Genomic DNA, 21,823 nt, shown 5'->3' with positions numbered 1-21,823 from the left:
TTTGTTAGATAGTAAAAAAAAAAAAAATAAATATATACAGTCCTGTGCAAAAAAAATCGGACAGCTAATTTACCCTATTTAAATTTCTATAGCTTGAGTATAAAGCTTCTTGGCGGTAAGTAGCTTTTTTTGTGTATAAATAGAACAGTTTTGAATTAATTTGTATCATAATTTAACCAATAAGTGAAATAGTTGATACGTGGCAAGTGTTAATATCAAAAATATGCCAAGATCGAAGCAAACGGGAGCTGTCGTTAAGGGGCAAATTATTGCACTATCATAGCAAAAATTGTCCGTACCGTCAAATTGCTGCTAAAGTAGGCTTCAGCAAATCATCTGTTGCCGATTTTTTAAAGAAATTTGCAGAAACGGCTTCAACGGAGCGAAAGAAAGGATCTGGTCGACGAAAAAAGACGTCGCCTGCTGAAGACCGGATGATTAAGCGGATGTGTATCCAGGACCGTTTCAAATCTTCGGCAGACATCAGGAAGGAGTTCTTGGATGCAACTGGCGTCGAAATAGATTCATCTACTGTGCGTAGGAGAATGATAAATGCCGGTCTTGTAGGAAGATATCCCGCAAAAAAGCCGTTTTTGAACGAAAAAATGCGTCAAAAATGATACCGATGGGCCAAAACTCATGAAAACTGGACTGTCGAGCACTGGAAGAATGTGATTTTTTCGGATGAATCCAAGTTTAACCTCTTTGGATCGGATGGTATCCACCATGTGAGGCGCAGATTTGGCGAAGGATATAAAACTGGATGCATACTGCCTACTGTAAGACAGTCAGTTGGTAGAATGGTATGGGGCTGCTTCAGCTATGACGGAACGAAAGCACTGACTCTTATTGATGGTCGGGTGAACGGAGATGCTTACATTTCAATTTTAAATAGGCATTTAATACCTGTCATTGAGGAGCAGTATTCTCTAAGAACGGACATTATATTTCAGGATGATTCTGCGCCATGCCACCGATCTCACAAAGTAAGTTATGATTTTTGTTAAATCTCCCGAGTGTTTTGTTTAAATGTCGAATCAAAAAACCAATGATTTATTCCTTATTTGTTGGAGGTAAACGAATTTATGGGAAAAAACGGAATTGTCCAATTGGAATGGCCGGGTAACAGTCCCGACCTAAACCCAATTGAGAACCTCTGGGCCATTGTAAAGAAGCAGGCAGCTGAAAAAAAGCCGAAGAACAAAACTGACCTGGATAACATTATAATGGACACTTGGCACAACGATATTTCGGAGGAATTGTTGCAAACCCTGGTTACATCAATGCCGAGACGTATTAAAGCGGTAATTAAGGCGAAAGGCGGTGCGACTAAGTATTAAAACTTCAAATTATAACATTTATAATGAAATAATTAATTTTGTTTTGAATTAATTAGCTGTAAGATTATATAATAAGGATAAACTAATAATAAAACATTCGCTATTGACTATGCTAAAACAAATAAAGTATGAAAATATTAAAAACACGTATGAAATTTATTGATTTTATTTCATACTTTTGTATTAAAAACCCAATGGAATATAACCACATTCAAACATATTTGATAAAATCCATACTACTTCAAAAAAATGGAGTTTTCAGACTGTCCGGTTTTTTTTGCACAGGACTGTATATATATAATATACGCGTACACCCATTTTGGGTGTTTTGCCGTGCTTGTCCTCCTCTTCAGCTACGGCGGCCGACAAGTTATAATACAAAAATAATAGGAAATAACTGTCAGAGGATGGAATTTGACATGCTAAAATTCACAGCCTGAAAATAATAGATTTCACTTTTGCAAAGTTGGCGGATATTGCAAATATATTGTATTTTCCCTTGCATTTTATTGTTGTGCATTTGATACACGATTCTGCAATTAGTGCATTGTACAAAGTTTTCGTAAGACAAAGAGAATCCCCCTATTGTAATTATACATTGCATTTAGTCATAATGAGTTTACTCCAATTTCCTTTATTCTGAGATACAGACAGAAATTAGTTATTCCAAATTGGCTAAATTTGTTTATTAATTACTTAATTGATTAGTATTTACTTGAGTATCATCATGGAGCTGGAAAGGAGACCCATCTGGCTGACGAATTGCAGGCTGTGGTAGAGTAGGCAAACTTTAGCAACGATCCTATTGTGATAGATGCTGAATCCTATTATGGGCTCTAGCAAGACCAACACACACTCAAGGTGAGTCAATTCTAGATTATATACTAACTGTTGGGTATTGTGCTTTCTATACTCTTCTTCATATTCATACATATATGTACGTGCACACATAATGGTTGACTTACTGAATATAATTGTTTCCATTTACCATTTATATTGAACATAACACCTGGGCTGAAAAGTCCCGGGCCTAACACATATACCTCATCATGTTGGTCTCCTTGCCGCGGGGATGAGGCTTAAGAGGGAAGCTCCATATGGGGATTGGCTAGGCATTCATCCGCTTTACGGCAAAATTGGTGGCCATCCAATCACCATATGAAGATCACCGTACCGACGAAGATCCCTTGTTATTCACAAACCCCGTCATCCCATAATCTCCTCTCCTTGCCCCCCTTACCCAAGGTGTCATGCGACCCGTGCCCATTGGGTGGTTTGCAGGCATGGGGTTTTTTTCCGACTGTATTTCTACGGAGCTACCTCGATACCGCGTCACCTCGGGGTATAACTATGACTTTGCCGGGGTACGGGGCGCTCCCACGGTTGACCATTATGTTTCCCCCTTCCTTTTTATAAGATCACCATGTCTGCCACGGTGGACTGTGATCGTAAGAAATATATGGATTCTTTAATACAAACAACCTCTATGGACAAGTAGTCCTTAAATGCAAAGGAAGCTATAGCTTCCACCCAGAAGTCAAATTATTGTACCACTAATAGCGGGACTATCCCTGGTAAAGGTGGTAAAACCGAATCTAAAACGACTGATACCTGCGCAGTAGCAGATCCTGCACGGCATGGCTACAAGGAAAGGCGTGCTGCCTTCAGGTTACTGGAGCGCTTAAAAAGGATTCCAGAGGGGGAGCTGTCTGTTTAACAGAAACAACCGAACCCAAACGTCAACTTAAGCTCGTAGTCTTAAATGACCACATAGGTTGGGTTGAGATTACTCCCCATTAATTCCGGCTGGAAGTCTGGCATAAGGGCCAGTGTCAACCACCGCATAACCTTCATGTTTACAAAGATACCCATGGGACTTACGGTAACTACGTACACGCGCTGAGATAGCGGCTGTGAGTTGGGGCCCATACATCATGGGCAACGCAAATATAAATAATAACAAAAACAACGATATAAACAGCACTACCAAAATGGTAACAGAAGAAGCTTTGGAGGCTTTCAGGAGAAGCTCCGTGATTGCAAGGACCCCTCCACAAGCAGCAGCAACAACAGGCAACACAATGGAGAGCAGCTTGCCAACAACGACTACCCAGCGGCGAACAGGTGTATCAACGCTGGAGATGAAAGGCCGAGATGGCACAGCCGGGACGCCCACAACCCATAACATCAAAAAAGTCACTGACGCCACTAAGCCGCAGCAAAATCCGACTTCCTGCCGCACTGATACAAAAAAAAGCAGACAATTTGAATTGATTGAAGTACTTGGAAGAGAAATTGATGGACTTATCCAATACGTGGAATCCTGCCGTGATGTTCACGGTGACAGAAGAAGCATATGCAGTGTTATCAAACAGACGTTCTCATTGAAACGGATTCAATGGAACGGTGCATAAGAAAATTGTCTACCCCTAAACAGTTGCAAATTGTTTCGATAGCAGGGAAAAACACTCCTCAGTCGGCTAAGAGAACCCGAGCCAAAGAAAGCCCAAGGACCATATTGCGACAAAGTCTCCAGTTGCTAAAAAGAGGGAAAGCGACACTGATTCCTCTCGGCCACAAACTGTAACTCAACCCATGCAGAGGGAAGAGTGGAAAAAGGTAGAGAAGAATCAGAAATCGCTGAAAAACAGAAAAGGCACCATCAGGCCAATGTCGGACGCCATTATTATCGAGAATAAGGTCCATAATATGCGGATAAGTTGCGAGCGTGTAAAGCACAGCGAAGAACTAAAGGACCTTAGCGAAAAAGTTAAGACGATGCGACCTACAAAAAAAAAGAGGCGTCCTTATAGAATTTAAAAGGAGCAAGGATGTTGAGGCCAGTCAGTGTATTTATCGCTGCGTGTAGATAATGCCAAAAAGGTGCTGGAGGAGTAGGATGGGTAAGATATCGAGTAACAGAAGTTACATCACCGAGACGGTGCTACAGATGTTGGATATGCGATCACGTATCAACCGCGTGTAAAGAATCCGATCGCACAAAACTGTGCAGACGATGTGGCAAAGGCCACCAAGCATCAAGCTGCAAAAACGATGAAAAATGTGTGCTGGGTACCGGCGCACATGCAGCTGGCAGCGCAAAGTGCCCGCGCTATCAAAAGGCGGTGCGCCTGAGAAAAACATGAAAGTTCTTCAACTTAACGCAAACCATTGCCACGCAGCTCAGGACCTGCTATGGCAGAAAAATTGGCATAGTTCTACTTTCTGAACCATTTGAAAGTATTGACTCCCACAATTGGATTGCTGATATTAACATGGGATCGGCGGTTTGGCTGGTTGGCAATAAAACTCCTCAGTATAAAATGGTGACAGTTCGCAACGGATCTACATGGATAAAAACGGACGATGTGTTCTACGTCAGTTGCTACGTACCACCCCGATGGTCTCTACAGGAGTTCGAGCAAATGCTGGTGGACCTGGAACTCGAATTAAGGGGAAAGAGGCCGATCCATCGTTTATTAATCAATAATATGTATATTTTCCCGCTGCAGCAGCTAAGAACACACATTCACTCTATGCTGAAGGTTGGCGACGGAAAGTCTATGCGGAACCCATTTTCCCAGCTTTGAAACCTTTCCCAACTGAACCAGGTCCCTGTGAACTGTTCCATGCGATGAATTGAACCTCTGAGCTAGCTAGCTAGCTATTTAACCTTCGAGCAAGGCGTCGGAGTTAAAGACTTCAGGACGACCAGAGTAAGGGTCATCCTCCACTCACGGTATTCTCTTCGTGAACATTGTTTATTTCTGCAGCAGTTGTTGCATTTTTACCACTTTTATAAAAAAAATACAAAATATGTCTCTTATACGCGTTCGAAGATTCTATTTTATTTTTTAACAACACGTGCTCCTATCCGCGATTAAAATCACTTGTTGAATGCACAATATATCAAAGAAAATATAAATAGTTCATTCCGCGAATAATTTTTTGTATGCAAAAATCGTCCAAAAGTGAAATTACTGCTATTACAACAAGTGGTTGTAACGCTCTTCCCGCCCCAGAAAGACAGTGATAATTTAGCGGACAAATACGACTTAGAGCCGAGTATACCTTCGGTAACAACAAATGAAATGCTAGGTACACTGAACCTGCAAAGTGGGGCAACATTTTAATGTCTCTCAAAGAACAAAAAACCGGGTTACCCACTGCGCATAATTCGTAGTTACTTCACCAACAGAATTCTGCAATAGGATACAGACTGTGGCCAAAAAACATACCAAATCACTGGCGGGGTTCCCCAAGGATCTGTTCTTGGTCCAATACTTTGGAATGTCATGTACGACGGGGTCCTCAAACTAAAACTAGCAAACGGTGCTACTATTGTAGGCTATGCAGATGATAGACACATAGACCAGCTGGAAGCAAAAATGACGCAGCAGCAAGGGTGAGGCTATGGTTGGCAAAATCCGGATTGGAATTGGCAGCCCAAAAAACCGAGGCGGTAATCATCAGTGGGCAGATAAAAAAGGAGGAAATAAACTACGTATAGGCACCCATGAAATACTCTCTAAGGAGTCGATTAAGTATCTTGGCGTGATAATAGATAGGCGACTTAGCTACAAGCAGCACCTATCTGCAGCAAGCGCAAAAGCTAATGCTATCAATGGAGCGCTTACACGATTGTGGCCTAATATTGGCGGCCCGCAAGGCAGCAGAAGACGTGTCTTATCGACGGTTGTAGACTCCGTAGTCTTTTACGCTGCCCCGATATGGGCCGGAGCTAAAACATTCAGCATACAATACGCAACACAGGTACCGCCAAAGTGCAAAAAGGGTGGCTTGTGGCTACAGAACGGTCTCGAGAGAGGCAATAGGCGTTATTGCGGAAACTACCAGCCGACATTCAGGCAAAGGAATAAGCCGTCTCTATGGTAGGCGACGGGCTAAGCCGTCATTAGAAAAAAAGCTGATGAGAGACTGCATTCGATAGAAGAATGGCAAAGCAGATAGGATTCGTCAACTAACGAACGTTGGTCTCATAGGCTAATTTCAAATATTAGCCAATGGGTGACCAGGGAACACGGAGACGTTGACTACTATCTCACTCAAATACTGAGTGGCCACAGTGGTTTTTTCGAGTACCTCCATCGATTTAATCTGGAGGACACCCCGTTCTGCCCAAACTGCAACAACGCAATAGAAAGTGCGGAACACCTATTCTTCCACTGCGATCGTTTCAGAGAGGAGCGCCCAATGCTTGAAGCACTTCTGGGTGCTCAGCTGTGCTCACCAAGATGATCGCATTAAATACTTGCTGGAATGCATTTTGCAACAAAGATAGGGTTATATCTTCAACGCGCAGAGTGGCAACGCAACACGCAGCAGCTATTGACTAGAGGTGGACTGTCTACGAACTGACGACAAATAACAGACGTTTGAGCTCAGTGCTGAAGACGGTATCAGACTACGACATGTCGATAATACTTACGACACCTTTTCCGATGTTCCATTTTCTGCGGATCCACTTATGAAGTGGAAGCAATGGATACTATCGATAGCGTATAACATCCATGGGCCCATGTAAGAGGAACCTGGACGCAGGTACCTGTTGTGTCAATAGACATAAACGCGGCGCCACCTTGACGAAATGTTACCACGGTCCCAGGGTCCCAAGTTATGGGTTTTCGTCCATAACACTGAGGGTCTATAATAAGGACAAGACGTCTAATTTAAAGGAGCTGAGATAGACCTCACGGAGAAATCTGGCTCCGGTCCTAACACTGCGACAGCACTACAAAAGGCATCTGCTGACGGCAGTATCTCTTTCTTGTTAGATAGAGTACTTGAAACTACTCTCACTGACGAGGAAGAGTTACTGGCATCAGACTCGGATGATGCTAACAAAACGGTGGTGGAGATGAAGTAACCATGATGTTACGAGTTAATTAAAATGTTAAATTAATCTTCACCACTCAAAGGTTGCGTCCGCCAAACTCATAATCCACCTGGCAAAAAGTGGACATCATATTGCCCTGATTCAAGAACCATGGGTAGCACATGGACTTGTGTGCGGACTAAGGACTCAAAAATATAAGATGATGTATGCTCGCAACAAAGGTAATTCTAGAGCGTGCGTGCCAATAAGCAAATGGATAACTGCTTTCATGCTCTCTAATTACAGCGACACCGATCAATTGACCATTAACCTGGAGTCGGGAAATGAATGGATGTGGCTATCTTCCGGTTACCTCGCACATAATCATGAGGAGCTACCAAAATTAATACTCAAAGATCTGGTAGCACAGGCGCAGAAGCTTGACGTAAATCTAATTACACAGGTCAACAACGTTTTGTTCTAGGAAAATGTAGGGCCATTTTCCAAGTTATTTTTTGCGTAGAATCCGAATCCGGGGTTTAAATTGCTCTATCACGTCAGGATTTTGAGATATCCTAACCTAAAAGTGCAAAAAACGCTGTTTTTGCCCCTTTTTGAGGTTATGTAGCTACGCAGATTTTGCTCCTCATAAAAAAGTAAACATAGTATTTTAAAGTATAAGTCTTCCTCTTTTAAATGCCGTTGAGTTTGCTTAAATATCTTTATTTTTCACTGAGATATCGCATTTTGAAGTTTCCATGTTTGTGAATTTTTCGATATTCGAAAATCCATTGAGATAACATGAGACGTGATACGGTCGATTACATAGTCGCACAAAAAACAAACATGGAGACTTCAAAATGCGATATCTCAGTGATATTTGAGCAAACTCAACGGCATTTAAAAGAGGAAGACTTATAATTTAAAATACAACGTCTACTTTTTTATGAAGAGCAAAATCTTCGTAGCTACATAACCTCAAAAATGGGCAAAAACAGCGTTTTTTGCACTTTTAGGTTAGGATATCTCAAAGACCTGACGTGATAGAGCAATTTAAACCCCGGATTCGGATTCTACGCAAAAAATTACTTCGGAAATGACACTACACTTTTATAGAACCTTCCGAACCCATTTTTTTTTGCAGACCTGTGTTATTAATGCGGATGTAAATGCGCATCACGTGATGTGGCGAAGCACTGATATTAAAGCTAGAGGTGAGTGTCTCTTTGATTATCTGATAGGAACTAAACTATAGATTTGTAATAAAGGTAATAAACTTACTTTTGTCATAAGTAATAGACATGAAGTGTTAGACGCTACTTTTGCTTTTGACTCCGTTATTAACAGAATTATAATCAGAAATGCCCAAAGGCCATCTTCGAAATCCCTTTGCGAAGAGGTTGAGGTTGCAACTGAGACCTCCAGACTTCGCAAGATATTAGCGGGAAGTCCTCAAAATTAGGAACACTACAACCAGTAAGAGTCTTTAGCACTTTTACTGAATACTCACTTTCCAGGCTGCTCAGACATTACTGGGCATGGCATGGAAGATACAGAAAACTGTCGTGAAGTCAGAATAGATGCTATATCTGAGGACCGACTCTTATGGCCGATTGAAAGTTTCAAACCTTTTAAACCACCGAGTCCTGATGGTATTTATCCAGTTGAGCCGCAGAAGGTCGCTGGATATCTAGCACACTGGCTACTAGCAATCTTCAAAGGTTGCTTTCATTACGTTCATATACCTCTCAAGTGGAGACAAGTCAAAATTGTTTTCATTCCAAAAGCTGGTAGAAACTCACACACCCACCCAAAAGACTTAACACCAATATCTCTTTCTTCTTTCCTACTGAAAACTTTGGAGAGGTTGATAGAATTTCACTTAAGCCTAACTATTGATAGAAATTTTATCTCTACGTCGAAACATGCCTACACAAAAGGGAAATCGGTAGAGCAGCTCTACATAACCTTATTTACATGGCAGAGATTTCACTGCACAAACAAGAATTAACTTTTAGTTGCCCTATTGAAATGTTAGAGGGTGTTGGAATAATTGCGTTGTCTTTGATCGAATTTACGTTGGTGAATAAAGCTAATTTTGGACTAACCAAAACGTGTTTTCTTTTTTAGGACCGGAGTTTTCAGCCCACGTGTTATATAGGCATTATATGCTGTACGAGTATATATCCACATTCATTGCTTTTTAGCATACATTATTTTGCTCACCAAACCTCAAGTTAGTTTTCGTTTGATCTTTTTCAAATAATAACGCATATACGTGATTCGTCTGAAATAACTAAAGTGACTTTTATTTGCTACTTACATATATATTAAAATTAAAAATTATGGGCCGAGACACACTCTAAAGCAAATAAAATCTACTGTTGATGAATTCGAATGGACAGTGATACAAAGACTTTGTATGTAAAAATTACCAATCCAAATCCAAAAATTACAGAATCAAGAGGTGGGACGAGAAGGATGCTGAAGGGCAGGCATTTATAATGAATTGGATCAATTAAGATACATGACAAACTGCACAACGGCAGCACAGATATAGTCTCGTATTCAGGGGATTCCCTCAGAAGAGAGTGCACAGGTCTTACTAGCAAAATTTATTAATTGCAAAATTGATGACGATAAAAATGGTAACTTCGCTTGCACAGAGGTTGAACGACGTGGATCTTGAACAAAAAGAACATATGTTATAGCAAAAATATTAAGTATTTTACCACCGAAGTTTGATCATGTACGCACAGCTTGCTATGCAGTGCCAAGTGCTGAACGAAATCCCGATGGCATCACAGAACACCTGATAAATGAGGAACCTCTCATCAATGCACGTTCAACCGATGAAAGCGAAAACTGCGTATGTACATCGAGCCAACAAGGCAAACAGATGACCACGCAAGTACACATTTTTTCGAAAACAAGGACATTGGGCAAGAGAATGCTATAAACGAGAGGTGTGATAGTCATTCTATGTCAGTTCAGAAGGAGACTACAGCAGAAGCTTGTGCTAGTACACTAGGCGGAGCCGTAAAACATTTATTCGCTCTACATTCGAAGAAGGGAAAACCAGAGATGAGTGGTACGCCGACTCGGGAGCTAATGACCATACGAGTATGGAACATACATATGTATGACCATACAAGTTGGAAGTGAAGAGTGTAGGTGCCATAAAAGTTCAAAAGTTCAAACGGGAATGTCAAAAGAGGGATATTTGATTAAAGAAGGCTGCTATAGCTTATGGAGAACGCGAAGACAGATTGTATAAAATGCATATAAGGGTGCTTAAAGAAAGTAAATTGCAAGTAGCGACATCATCATTGCGTGTGTGGCATGAGCGTTTAGACCATGTAAACTTCGAAATTCTAAGAGAAATGTCGGCAAAAGAAATTGTAAAAGATCTTTACAATGAGAACACAGGTGATGCAAATCCTTTTTGCGAAGGTTGTGTTTATGGAAAACAGTATCACTTTAGTTTCCCTAAATCCGGTGCGAAACGTTCATCGAAGGCTGGTGAAGTTTTTTATGTTGACCTTTGTGGTACGATGAGCACGTCTTCAATTGGCGGAGCTAAGTATTTCATGCTTTTAAAAATTGATTATTCGAGGTACAGTTTTATTTATTTTTTGAAATATAAAACAGATGCATTGGACAAGTTGGTGAAATTTTGCACTGATGTTGAAGTAGATGGGCATCAAGTTAAACGTTTATGATCTGAGGCTGAAATTTTGCACTGATGCTGAAGTAGATGGACATCAAGTTAAACGTTTATGATCTGAGGGTGGGCTATAGTTCTCCAATAAGTCCGTAGACAAATTTCTTCTGAAGAAAAGAAGAAAAGAATTTGTTCGAGATAACGACTTCAAGAGCATCTGAGCAAAATGGCTTTATAGAACGACAAAAAAGAATGATAGTAGAATGCGCAAAGCGATGCTGAACAAGAAAAATGTACCTCTATATTTATGGGCAGAAGCTTCTATATTGCTGCATATTTAAAAAACAGAACGACATCGGACGTCATAGGAGGAATGACACCATATCAAAAATGGTTTGGAACGAAACCCTCAGCATCGCATATTCCAAAAAAACAGGGAACCAAGAGACAGAAAAATTGTATGAACAGTGTGGTCATAACGACGCAAGCAAGACATAGAGAATTTACAAGCAATACGGAAGAAAAATTCTCATAAGAAGAGATGTAATCTTCAACGAATGCCATGACAGCGTACAAGAAGTAAGGTAACCAAAACGTGTTGAACATGAAATAAAACCAACCGAAAAAGAGTGTGAACAAAGAATTTACAAAAATCCAAGACTTTCAATTCCTCGAAGTCCATATCAATGAACATTAATGATGTAGAGAATAGTGTGAATTGTCAAAAATTAAGTCTTAAACAGGGAAGTTCTTAACAGAGCTGGTTACAGTGAATTATCCTAAGTACATTGGCTCTGCACAGTTTTTTGCGTCTGTATGAAATCAAATTGGCTAATAGCCGATGGCATTTTACAAGGCATTTGAATGTGCATTTCTATGTTCGCTTGACAAATAACATATGCATTTGTTGATCGTATAATACTTGTAAATTTACAATAAATAAAGGAAAACTTTAAAGAAACTATATGCATGCATCTACGGGACAACTAACAATTTAATTGCATCTTTAATTCGTATAGACAGACATACCATATGTACTCAAGCAACCATAACCTACCTCACGAGGCATCGCCTTATCATATCTGCATACAATATTTAGGGAGTAAATACCCAAATGTTCGAATTTCTGCCTAACAATTGTTAAAACAATTCTTTTTTGCATATGTACATACATATGTATGAGTGTATGCACAATTAATGCCCGCCTATATAAGTACATATTTGCATTCTGAACTCCCAGCAAAACAATGCTTATTAGTATACACATATGTATGCAAGTACATATATCCGCAATCACTTTATTTATCTAAATGTGCATGTCGTCCAAAATTAATATTCTATGCCTATCGGCTACAAGAACAAAATACATTCATAGGCGCAGCCGTAACGGCTATGATTTTTGTTGCCATGGCACTGAACAGTTTCAAATATTATACAACACAACAAAAACAAATTCATTGATAAGTTCGAACTCATATATCTAGAAGCAAAATACTTTCATTCATAAAACGAGCCGCACATATACCAATTTTTCTCAACCATGACAAAAATTTACATATAAGATTGAAGAAATCAAATCAAAATAGTCAATACTGGAATATTTATTATAGAAATATTTTCCAATATTTGGTGAATCGTGAATTTTTGTCATGACGAAAATTAGAAACTTACAATGAAACTAGAGTGCGGCTTATTTGGAGGTTACTGTACATACATTCAGCCTTCGGATGAAGCTAAAAAAATAAAAAAAAGTTGTTTAAGTAAATAATTCATAATTCATAATTTTTGGCACAATGCTGTGGCTGTGAATGTGCGCTGGATTGCTTGAAAATGTGTAGCGAATCGTATTTTTTTAAGCGACGCAATGTGGGCCTTGTTCTCCGTTGCGATACTAATGCCCAGCATATAATCTGGGGCAAAAGCAAATGCAATGAAGGGGGCTCACAGCTTTTCGAGTTTATTGCTTCCTCTTGCCTAAACAAACACAAAAAAGGCACAGTGCCTAGGTTGTAACTGCTAGAAGGCCGGAGGTGATTGATCTCACCCAATCAAATTCAAAACTTGAGTGGTCAGTCAAGAACTGGAGAGTCCTTGCCGAACATTCGTGCTCAGATCACAGGTATACTGAGTTTCAGTGAAGTGAAGAAGCACAAATATCATTGCCCTCTAAGAACGCCAGAAAAACAGACCGGCAGACCGGACGTGACACCACCAAGACTTCGAAAAGAACAGGGAATTGAGGCGGCTGTTGAGAAACTCAACACTGCCTTAGCTGAATGTTTTGAGTCAACTCGTCCAATTCGAGCTCTCCTCTACCGGACTTCTCTTCCTTGATTGAATCGGAACTCCAGGTGTTGAAGCGTGAGTCGAGAAAAATTCTAAACCTCAAGGCTAATCTTACTGAGGACTGGAATCGAAAAGAGCTTCTTATAGGGAATTCTGCAGCGGTATTGAATCTCTGAGTTACATGGCGAAATTGGTTAGGATCTTGAGAAGGAATCAGATTTGCTACACCTTCTCGGCATGACTGGTACGTTGCCTGATCTGTGGTGAATGAGGCCGCCATTCAATTTGCCAGCAAATCTTTTGGCGGTTACAAGTCGCCCGGACCAGATGACATATATCCTCACATGCTGAAGGAAGGCAAAGAGTCCGCGTCTGCAGCCTTGAAGAAAATCTTTACTCCATGGCTGGCACTGGCTTATATACCACGCTTTTGGAGAATAGTGAGGGTCGCCTTCATCTCTAAGGTTGGAAGAGATGACTACACCAACCCCAAAAGCTTTAGACCCATCAGCATGACTTGATAATGCCACTTTTAATAGTATGTGCAGCTCTGCCAGTAGGCACGGCGTAAACTGGGTGCTAGTTAATTGGATTCGTTCTATTATGGCCCAAAGAATCGTCTCAGTGCGAGCAGAGGAAGATTTGCCGGTGTAAACCGGGGTTAATAGAGGCTGCCCCCTAGGCGGTGTGCTGCCTCCATTGCTCTGGTGCATGGAGATCAATCCTCTACTCACCTTCTTAAAATGATGCGGGTCTACGCACAAGCATATGCGGACGATGTTGCCTGTTTGGTGACAGGCCCTTATGAATATCTATAGAAAAGTGCAGAAAGCTCTAGATATGATTGACATTTAGCGTTGTGCGAATGGGCTAACGGCAAACTCTACCAAGACTAGTATTGTCCTCTTTACCAGAAGGATGATGGACTCGTTCTGCCTAAGCTAAAAGAAGCCACAGTGCAGATTTCCAAAGAAATCAAATATCTTGGAATAATCCTCGATAATAAACTTCTTTGGAAGTTACACGTTGAAACAAAGACATCCTAAGAAACAAAGACATGGAGAAGAGGATGAGACGGTGGGCAACTTTCTGTGCGTCTGCCCGGCCTTCGCTCGAATCAGGCTTGAGGTCTTTGGCACTGATTTGTTAAAAAGCAACCACCTTGGCTCCTTGGCACCAAAAGATTTCTTCGGAGGTCGGGTAGATTTAAACAAAATTAAAATGGAACCTGAGTGCAGTACAATAGACTTAATTGTGTCTGGTCTGAATGCTGTACTTGCAAGTGTGTCCCGACAAAAAATAAAAAAAAAAAACATGTATACCATTAAATACGACCTTGATCAAAAAGTTCCCTAAAAATCAAAATACAGGTTTACTACACAAAAGCGATATTATCGCCTTCAAAGTACTCCCGATTAACTGCAACTGCAACAATTCTGGAACTCTATTTTCGGTGTAGCTGTCAGAGATGTCTTGCGGCTGTTAAAACCCGTTCCCCGTAGTAGTTTATTGACTCGATCAAACAGAAAACACTCGCAGAGAGCCATATGATATCAGGTGGATGCAACAGCTGTTGGATGGTATTCGTTTCGCACTTGGTAAAAATAATGATGTCACCCTTTCTGTTTGGCGAGTTGCTTTAAGTAAACGTCTCATAGATCCCAAATAATAATCTTTATTAACTATCTCACCATTTGGCAAAAAATCATGGTGTACAATACCGCTGTAGGCCATAAAAACCGAGAGCATCTCCCTTTTTTTTGACTGAAAACGACGTGGTTTTGTGGGCTTGGCTCATTCGGAGCTCTCCATTTACTCGCCTGAAATCTGGATGACGTCTTGTACTCATAAACCCAAGTAGCCTCTCCAGTAATAATGCGTTTGATGAATATTAGGTCGGATTGAGCCTTGGAAATCATGCCTTAGGTGATAGCAACTCGGCCATTTTTTGCGTGAAATTCAGTTCCTTTGGGATTAAATGTCCAACAATACGGCGCAGCCCTAACCATTAATTACAAGTCTTCTGTCAGCTCCCTGATAGTTAATTTGCGGTTATTCATAAACTTTCTTTCACTTTATTGATGTTTTCATCAGTTTACGATGTCAACGGCCTGCCACTACGTTTGTCATCCTCGATTGACTATCGATCTCTTCTGGAGCGTTTAAACCCTTCGCAGACGGTTGTTTTCTTTAGAGTATCATTACCGAAAGTATTATTGTATGCGTAAGAACAACCAATCTCGAGAGTTCAACTGAAAAATTGGGTTCATTTTATCGAATAAACTACTGCAATGAAAGACGTTTGAATTAAATACCGTTCCATAATTAACTGCAAGGTGTATATTTTCAAATAGGAATAGCCCACACCTGCAGAATACTCATTCGTTTTTTACTTCAAGCTATTTCAACGAAAACGTTAAAGCTAACGTGAATGTTACATGGGTCACTCTTTATATAGTATACATATATGCAAATATTGGGTTGGGGAAAAAGAAATGTCGTACTTGTGATCGAAATTTGACGCTTTATTTAACGTCAACGTATTAAGACTGAATTATCCGATTGAAGTCAAATATGCCCCGTTTTGTTCGCAAACTTGTTGCCATTTAGAAGGCAACTTCATTATCCTCCCCTTACAAAACCCCCGGTCCTTATTGGCAAAAAACTGAGACAACCAGTTTTCGCAAGCCTCTTTTGAGGCCAACCTGGTATCTCCAAGGGCGTTTTGCATGGACCGGAAGAGATGATAGTCACTTGGTGCCAGGTCCGGACTATATGGTGGGTGCGATAGGACATCCCATCCGAGCTCCTGTAGCTTCTGGCGGGTCATCAAAGATGTGTGAGGACGAGCGTTGTCTTGGTGGAACACAACACCATTCCTATTGACTACTTCTGGCCGCTTCTGGTCAATCGCCTGCTTCAAACGGTCAAGTTGCTCACAGTAGAGGACCGAATTAAGGGTCTGGCCATAGTTGAGCAACTCATAGAGGATAATTCCCTTCCAATCCCACCAAACACAAAGCAAAACCTTCCTGGCGGTCAATCCGGGCTTGGCGATGGTTTGGGCCGGCTCGCCGCTTCTCGACGACGATCTTTTTCGCTTGGCGTTGTCGTACGTGATCCACTTTTCATCGCCAGTCACCATCCGCTTCAAAAATGGGTAAAGTTCGTTCCGTTTTAGCAGAGAATCGCAAGCGTTGATTTGGTCCGAGATATTTTTTTGAGTCAACACGTGTGGCACCCAAACATCAAGCTTTTTTTGGAATCCAATCTTCAGCAAATGGTTCCAAACGGTTTTGTGGTCTACACCTAGTTCCTGACTAATCGAGCGAATGCTCACATGACGGTCTCTTTGGATAATTTCAACGATTTTATCAGTGTCTACGACGATTGGCCTACCAGTACGGGGTGCATCTTCGACATCTACTGTACCAGAACGAAATCGATCAAACCAACTCTGTGCTGTGCGAATCGTTACAGTATCAGTCCCATAAACTTCACAAATTTTTGCCGCCGCCTTCGTTGCATTTTTACCTCTAAAGTAGTAAAAACGTAAAATATGACGAATTTCTTGCTATAACTTAAGACTGAAACGTACGATCACAACACTGTCAAAGAGACACTTGTAGTACAGATTGTCGTCTTCAAATCGCCGTTTAGTGTGACCCGATGCAATAAGTACAACGCAAGGTATGTTTAAATGTCGCGCTCAATTGAAAAAATACGACATTACTTTCCCCAACCCAATATATGAGTATACTTACATATCTTAGCACTGTAAGCAGGGGTCAAATAATCACAGCAGTGAACGTGCCACCCGCCCCTGAAAAAAACATATTTGACATATGTATGTTAGCGAGTGCTGAACGTACTCGTTTGATCGAACTGTCTTCAAACACTGGCAGCCACCAATAAACGATCGAATTAAAAAAAAATGTAAGCACATTGTAAAAATATGTAATTGAATATTGTTTTGCAATCAATTTATTATAGGACGAATTTTAATAGACTCAACCCCATTCGTTTCCATTTCTTTCAGAACGTAGAAATAGTCGCTGCCCAGGAAATCGAGGCAACAGGAAATGGTTTCAAAGACAATTGTTTTAAATTTGGGTCCTGATTTAAGTATTCAGGAACACACTAATCAATCAACCAACGAATCACGAAATAAAAATTTGGATATCAAAAATGTAGATTTTTAAACGTAGATTTAGTTAATCGTCTTATGATAATTTCATGATTTAAATATACTTACTCTTATTGGGTAAGGGAGGCAATGCTCTAGACTGGAATTTTTTGTGCTTATCTACGGTGTTTCTACGATCCCGATTACCAGCAATTATTTCCGTGCCCGACGAGCTCGTTTGACATTGCGGTTGGGTTCGACGAATGCGAAATATATTACAGAACTTTTGTTTCAAATTGAGCGAAAATTGCGTTTTTTTCTCGTTTCGTATGACTTGAGACGATAAGTCTGCTTCATCAACCTTTATTATTCGATTTTGGGTAATGCTATAGTTATTAGCCAAAACAATGTTATTTATGTTGTTGTTGTTAAGTTTGTCATTATTTTCATTATTTAAATTTCTAGCACTTAGCTTGCAATCTGCAGCAACATTTTCTCCGATAGAACAAAGCTTGTTTCGTAAACGTGGAGATGATTCACTCCATATTGTTTCATTAGATCGTTTAATTGAGTCATTTTTTACCGATTCATTGTTTGTATCTGATCGATTGTTTGTACTAGAGTAAAGAGTTTGGTAATATTTTTTTACTTCATTCAAAGTCATATGTAGCCGTTCCTGGGGCACGCTCAAATTAAACAGTGTATGACCATCACCATGAGTATCATAATTCACCGTCGCACTTAAAATATCTGGCTTTTTATTCATGGATTTAAAAGCAGTTGAGCCAAACTGATAATTATCACACTTCACATCGCTTTCACAATTGTCTCCATTCCGTTTTTTTCGTTTATTTCTATTATTTTTACGACTTAGTTTAGAATGTTTGCAATAATCTTCCTCAGTTAAAATTAAATTATTTAATTTCTTATAATCTTTACATCTATCTTCTTTGTACTCAACTCTGTTATTTTTATCTGTTTTCACCATATCTATTGGTAGAGCATATATATCTGAATCTATAGGCACGTTATAAAAATCAGATATTTCCCGAGTTAGTAATGCATCATGGGACATTGCCTGAGTAATGAATATGGAATCGTCCGGTTTATTTGCAGATGATGTGCTTAGTGAATTATGTGAACTAGAGAGACGACTGTTCAGAGAATTCCGGGAATTTGGCCGATTTGCGCATCCACTTGGCCCTGAAACATTGGAAGTAAAAATATTTTTTTTAGTTACGTTTATGCGTTAGTTCACGAACACTAAATGTTCATCGGAATTTTCTACATATATGATAATTTATTTTATTTATTTATTACTAAGTAAGGCTGTATCTGTAAGACCTTTTAGCTTTTATAATACATCATTGTTTGAAATTACAAAGTTCTCAATCAATTATTTTTCTATAATTTAACCTCAAAACTAACAGTTTAGAAAATAATAACAGTGAATTAAACTATATATAAGCATGTATGTATAATTAAAATAAAAATTAAACTTAATGATAAATATAGGGATAGACAGACAAACGGATAGAACATGCAAGATTAGGAATAATACTGATCAATGACCCAGGAGGAGACACATTTGGTGAATTTACATTTTGTGGTCCTGCCGGCTGTTCTGTGATTCCCTTAGTTCAGGAATTCCATGTTGGAAGCAAAGCTTTTTCGGACCACATGACTTTAACCTTTAAGTTTTTCAAAAACTCTGTTGCACCCATAAAGTGATACCCCAAACAAGCAGAAAAATGTTATGACGCACTTAACTTTCCTGACTATAAACTCCTCAAGTCTGACGTACCAATAGAGGAAAAAAATGCATAATTACAGAAAAGATAAAATCGGCAGTAAGTAAGATGATGATGAAGAAAATATTTGAACCTCAGAGTAAAATATTAAAACTACCGAACAATTTACAACAAATTATGCAGTCAGAAGAAGCTTAAGTGGCAGTGTAATCAGAACAGTCCGTAGTAGTAGTAAATGATGGCGTCTCGCTAATAATATAAAAAAAACCTTCGTCCAGAGTTATAAAAGCCCGCGATCAGAAGTAGTATATGTAAGCTTAAAGAAATCGTTGTAGCCATCAACCAGAGCTTTATTATTCTGTAACTTCAAACGATGCTTTTGATCCACCAACAAACCACATATGAAACAAAACTTATTGCGATTATCGCACATTTCTTTTCCACAAATTGAAGCAAAACAATAAAATTTTGACGTTTTAATAAGGTTAAATTATAATAACAAACTTCAATGTACAGTGTGAACTTAGGTACGCTTACAATATTTCTATTGAAAAAGAAATGTGTGATAATATGTCAGATATTTCCGAAAGTTCTAACTAGTTCTGTTTTATGCAGTACAGTGTACTCTTATGTATGTATATATACTCCAATAAATATTATGTATCTATCATATAATAACGCATCAAAATACGCCCTTATTCGGATTTAGCGTCAGTTATACCTACATACCAAATTAGTAAAAAAAAAATAAAATCTTAAAACTCACACAATTCTAAAATTACAGTCAAATATAGCTCATTCGACGCAAAATTAAATTTACTATATCTGTAGTGTACTAAAAAAATTCTCAATATCGGATAATATCGGAAAATTATCAAAGTTGAAAAAATATAGAAAAAATAAAAAAATTCCAAATACTTCCGTCTACAGCCTCGTCAGTTATCATTTCAGAAAAATTGTCAAAACCTGACAAAAAGGCTTGTTTTTGTGCTTTCGAACTAAAAAAAAAAATTCGAAATCGGAAATTGGCAAAGTTAGGAGTAATTGTTCACATCAACCTACTGAAACGGTTTTTCGGCTATAAAACGAGATGTTGGGGTTGTATTGGAAATTTCTCCTATACCATGTTTCTTTATTTTACTATACCTACAAGTTGTGCTAGGTCTCCATAAAAGTATATTTAGTTTTTGTTTTTTGTCACACAGTGTTATGACCGACGATAAAAATTACATATTTATGGCTTTGAGAACGAATAAAAAGCAAACGGTTTTAAAGCATTTAAAAAAGTTTACATATTTGTTTTTATTAAAGGCTTCTTGACATTTTTGCATTAAAAATATTTATTTTAAACTAAAATTATATTTCGTGGCTCCTCTCCTTGCTGATAAGACGGCCGCAATTCGTTGAGGCATACTGACTACGCACTGTGTTATCTTCGTCTTAAAATTTTGGTCATTATAGCACACATCTTCGATGTTTTTCTTAAGCTGTTGTATTATGGTATTATTCCGCTGGTATACTGCCGATTTGCGGTATGCCCAACCATAACACTGGGGGGGTGTTTGACCCTTGGAAGCACACAATCCTCCGAATATCGTTCTCCGGCTCTTCTGCGAAAAAAATTTGTGACCGCTTCCAATCGGCATTCATCGCTGAAGATGATCTGTAAGAAAAAAAAACACAACCACAAAAAAGTGTGAATATTAACATCTTCTTACTATTGCTATTTGACAAAGGAAAAAAATGTGTTTTTTAAAGTTACTTTTTTCCAATATTCCGTGTCGAAGTCTCTGTGAAGTTGTGCCCAAAGTTTTCGCCGATTTCGCATACAGGGTGTCAGATTTGGCTTTTTGCTGATCGTCTGCAAAAAAGTCCATTTTCGTATAAGCGTCGTCATAACGTTCTTTCCGAAATATTTACTCCAGATTCCTGAACCTCTCTTAAAATCATCCGACTTGAAGCATTTCTGTTCCAGAGAACTGTTTGGACGTTTTTTCCGATCCTGCCTGGTTGAGGTAATGCGTTCTCGGCGACAATTTTGGCGATTGTTTAAAGTTACCGCTTAAACGTTGTTGGTATTTTTCAACTTTTTGGCAACATTTACCACAGACGCCTTGAATATTCCAACGGTTCTTGCTTTGTCTGCATAGCTCAGGTTCTTGACTTTCAAAAGAACTGCGATTTGTTGTTTTTTACCCGATGTCAAATCCGACTTTCGGCCCAATTTCTAAAAACAACTGGTTAAATTGAAACAAAAGGATAATCCACGTGAAAAATTCAAAAGATATGTATATTTTGTACTTACTGTTGTTATATTTTAGATATATGAATATTCACTATCCAATTCTTTCACTTTTCTTCTTTTTATGCTCCTCACACAAGATCGAATTAATTCGCACTGGCACTTGCACTTAACTTAACTTTTCACTTATAAGCAAAAAAATGATCCTTTTCTAATCGTCGCAGGACAATTGACCGGAAATTCTTAAAAACATCTAAGAACAGGTTAAAACTCCTTTAATACCCTTTTTTATTTGGAAAAGTCCAAATTAAATTGAAAATTTTACTTGATATTTGAAGTTTTCAAAAAAAAAATCCATCGGTCATAATTTAATGGCCAGGTACTGTATATGTGAGGTATCGATCGCAGTAGCTGGCATTCGTTTGAAGCGTAGAGCCTCTTGAATTTAATTTAATTTACAGATAAGAAAATGTACAAACACTTGATCACATTTATAAACTTTGATAACGATCGTAATGTGTCGATTATATTTTTAAAGTGAAATTTCTTAGGCGTCGATGGGCGAGCGTCAAGGCCAT

At 39.1% G+C, this 21,823-nt stretch overlaps 1 protein-coding gene across 8 annotated transcripts in view; it reads right to left on the bottom strand.

Moving 5' to 3' along the window:
- Positions 1-21,823, bottom strand: part of LOC128858560 (probable cyclin-dependent serine/threonine-protein kinase DDB_G0292550) — an 85,947-nt gene that overhangs the window by 31,820 nt on the left and 32,304 nt on the right. For all 8 annotated transcript variants that reach the window (XR_008454030.1, XR_008454029.1, XM_054094951.1 and 5 more), the window contains exon 4: positions 17,382-18,455. Coding sequence is in view for 6 of the 8 variants with exons in the window: in XM_054094951.1 (XP_053950926.1) it covers positions 17,382-18,455 (1,074 nt within the window). In the remaining 2 variants the exon portion in view is untranslated. The remainder of the gene's footprint in view (positions 1-17,381; positions 18,456-21,823) is intronic.

This window comes from Anastrepha ludens, chromosome 3 (genome assembly GCF_028408465.1).
Source record: "Anastrepha ludens isolate Willacy chromosome 3, idAnaLude1.1, whole genome shotgun sequence".
NCBI lineage: Eukaryota > Metazoa > Arthropoda > Insecta > Diptera > Tephritidae > Anastrepha > Anastrepha ludens.
Note: the sequence above shows the minus strand (reverse complement) of the source record. Positions and strands in the feature narration are given on the sequence as shown.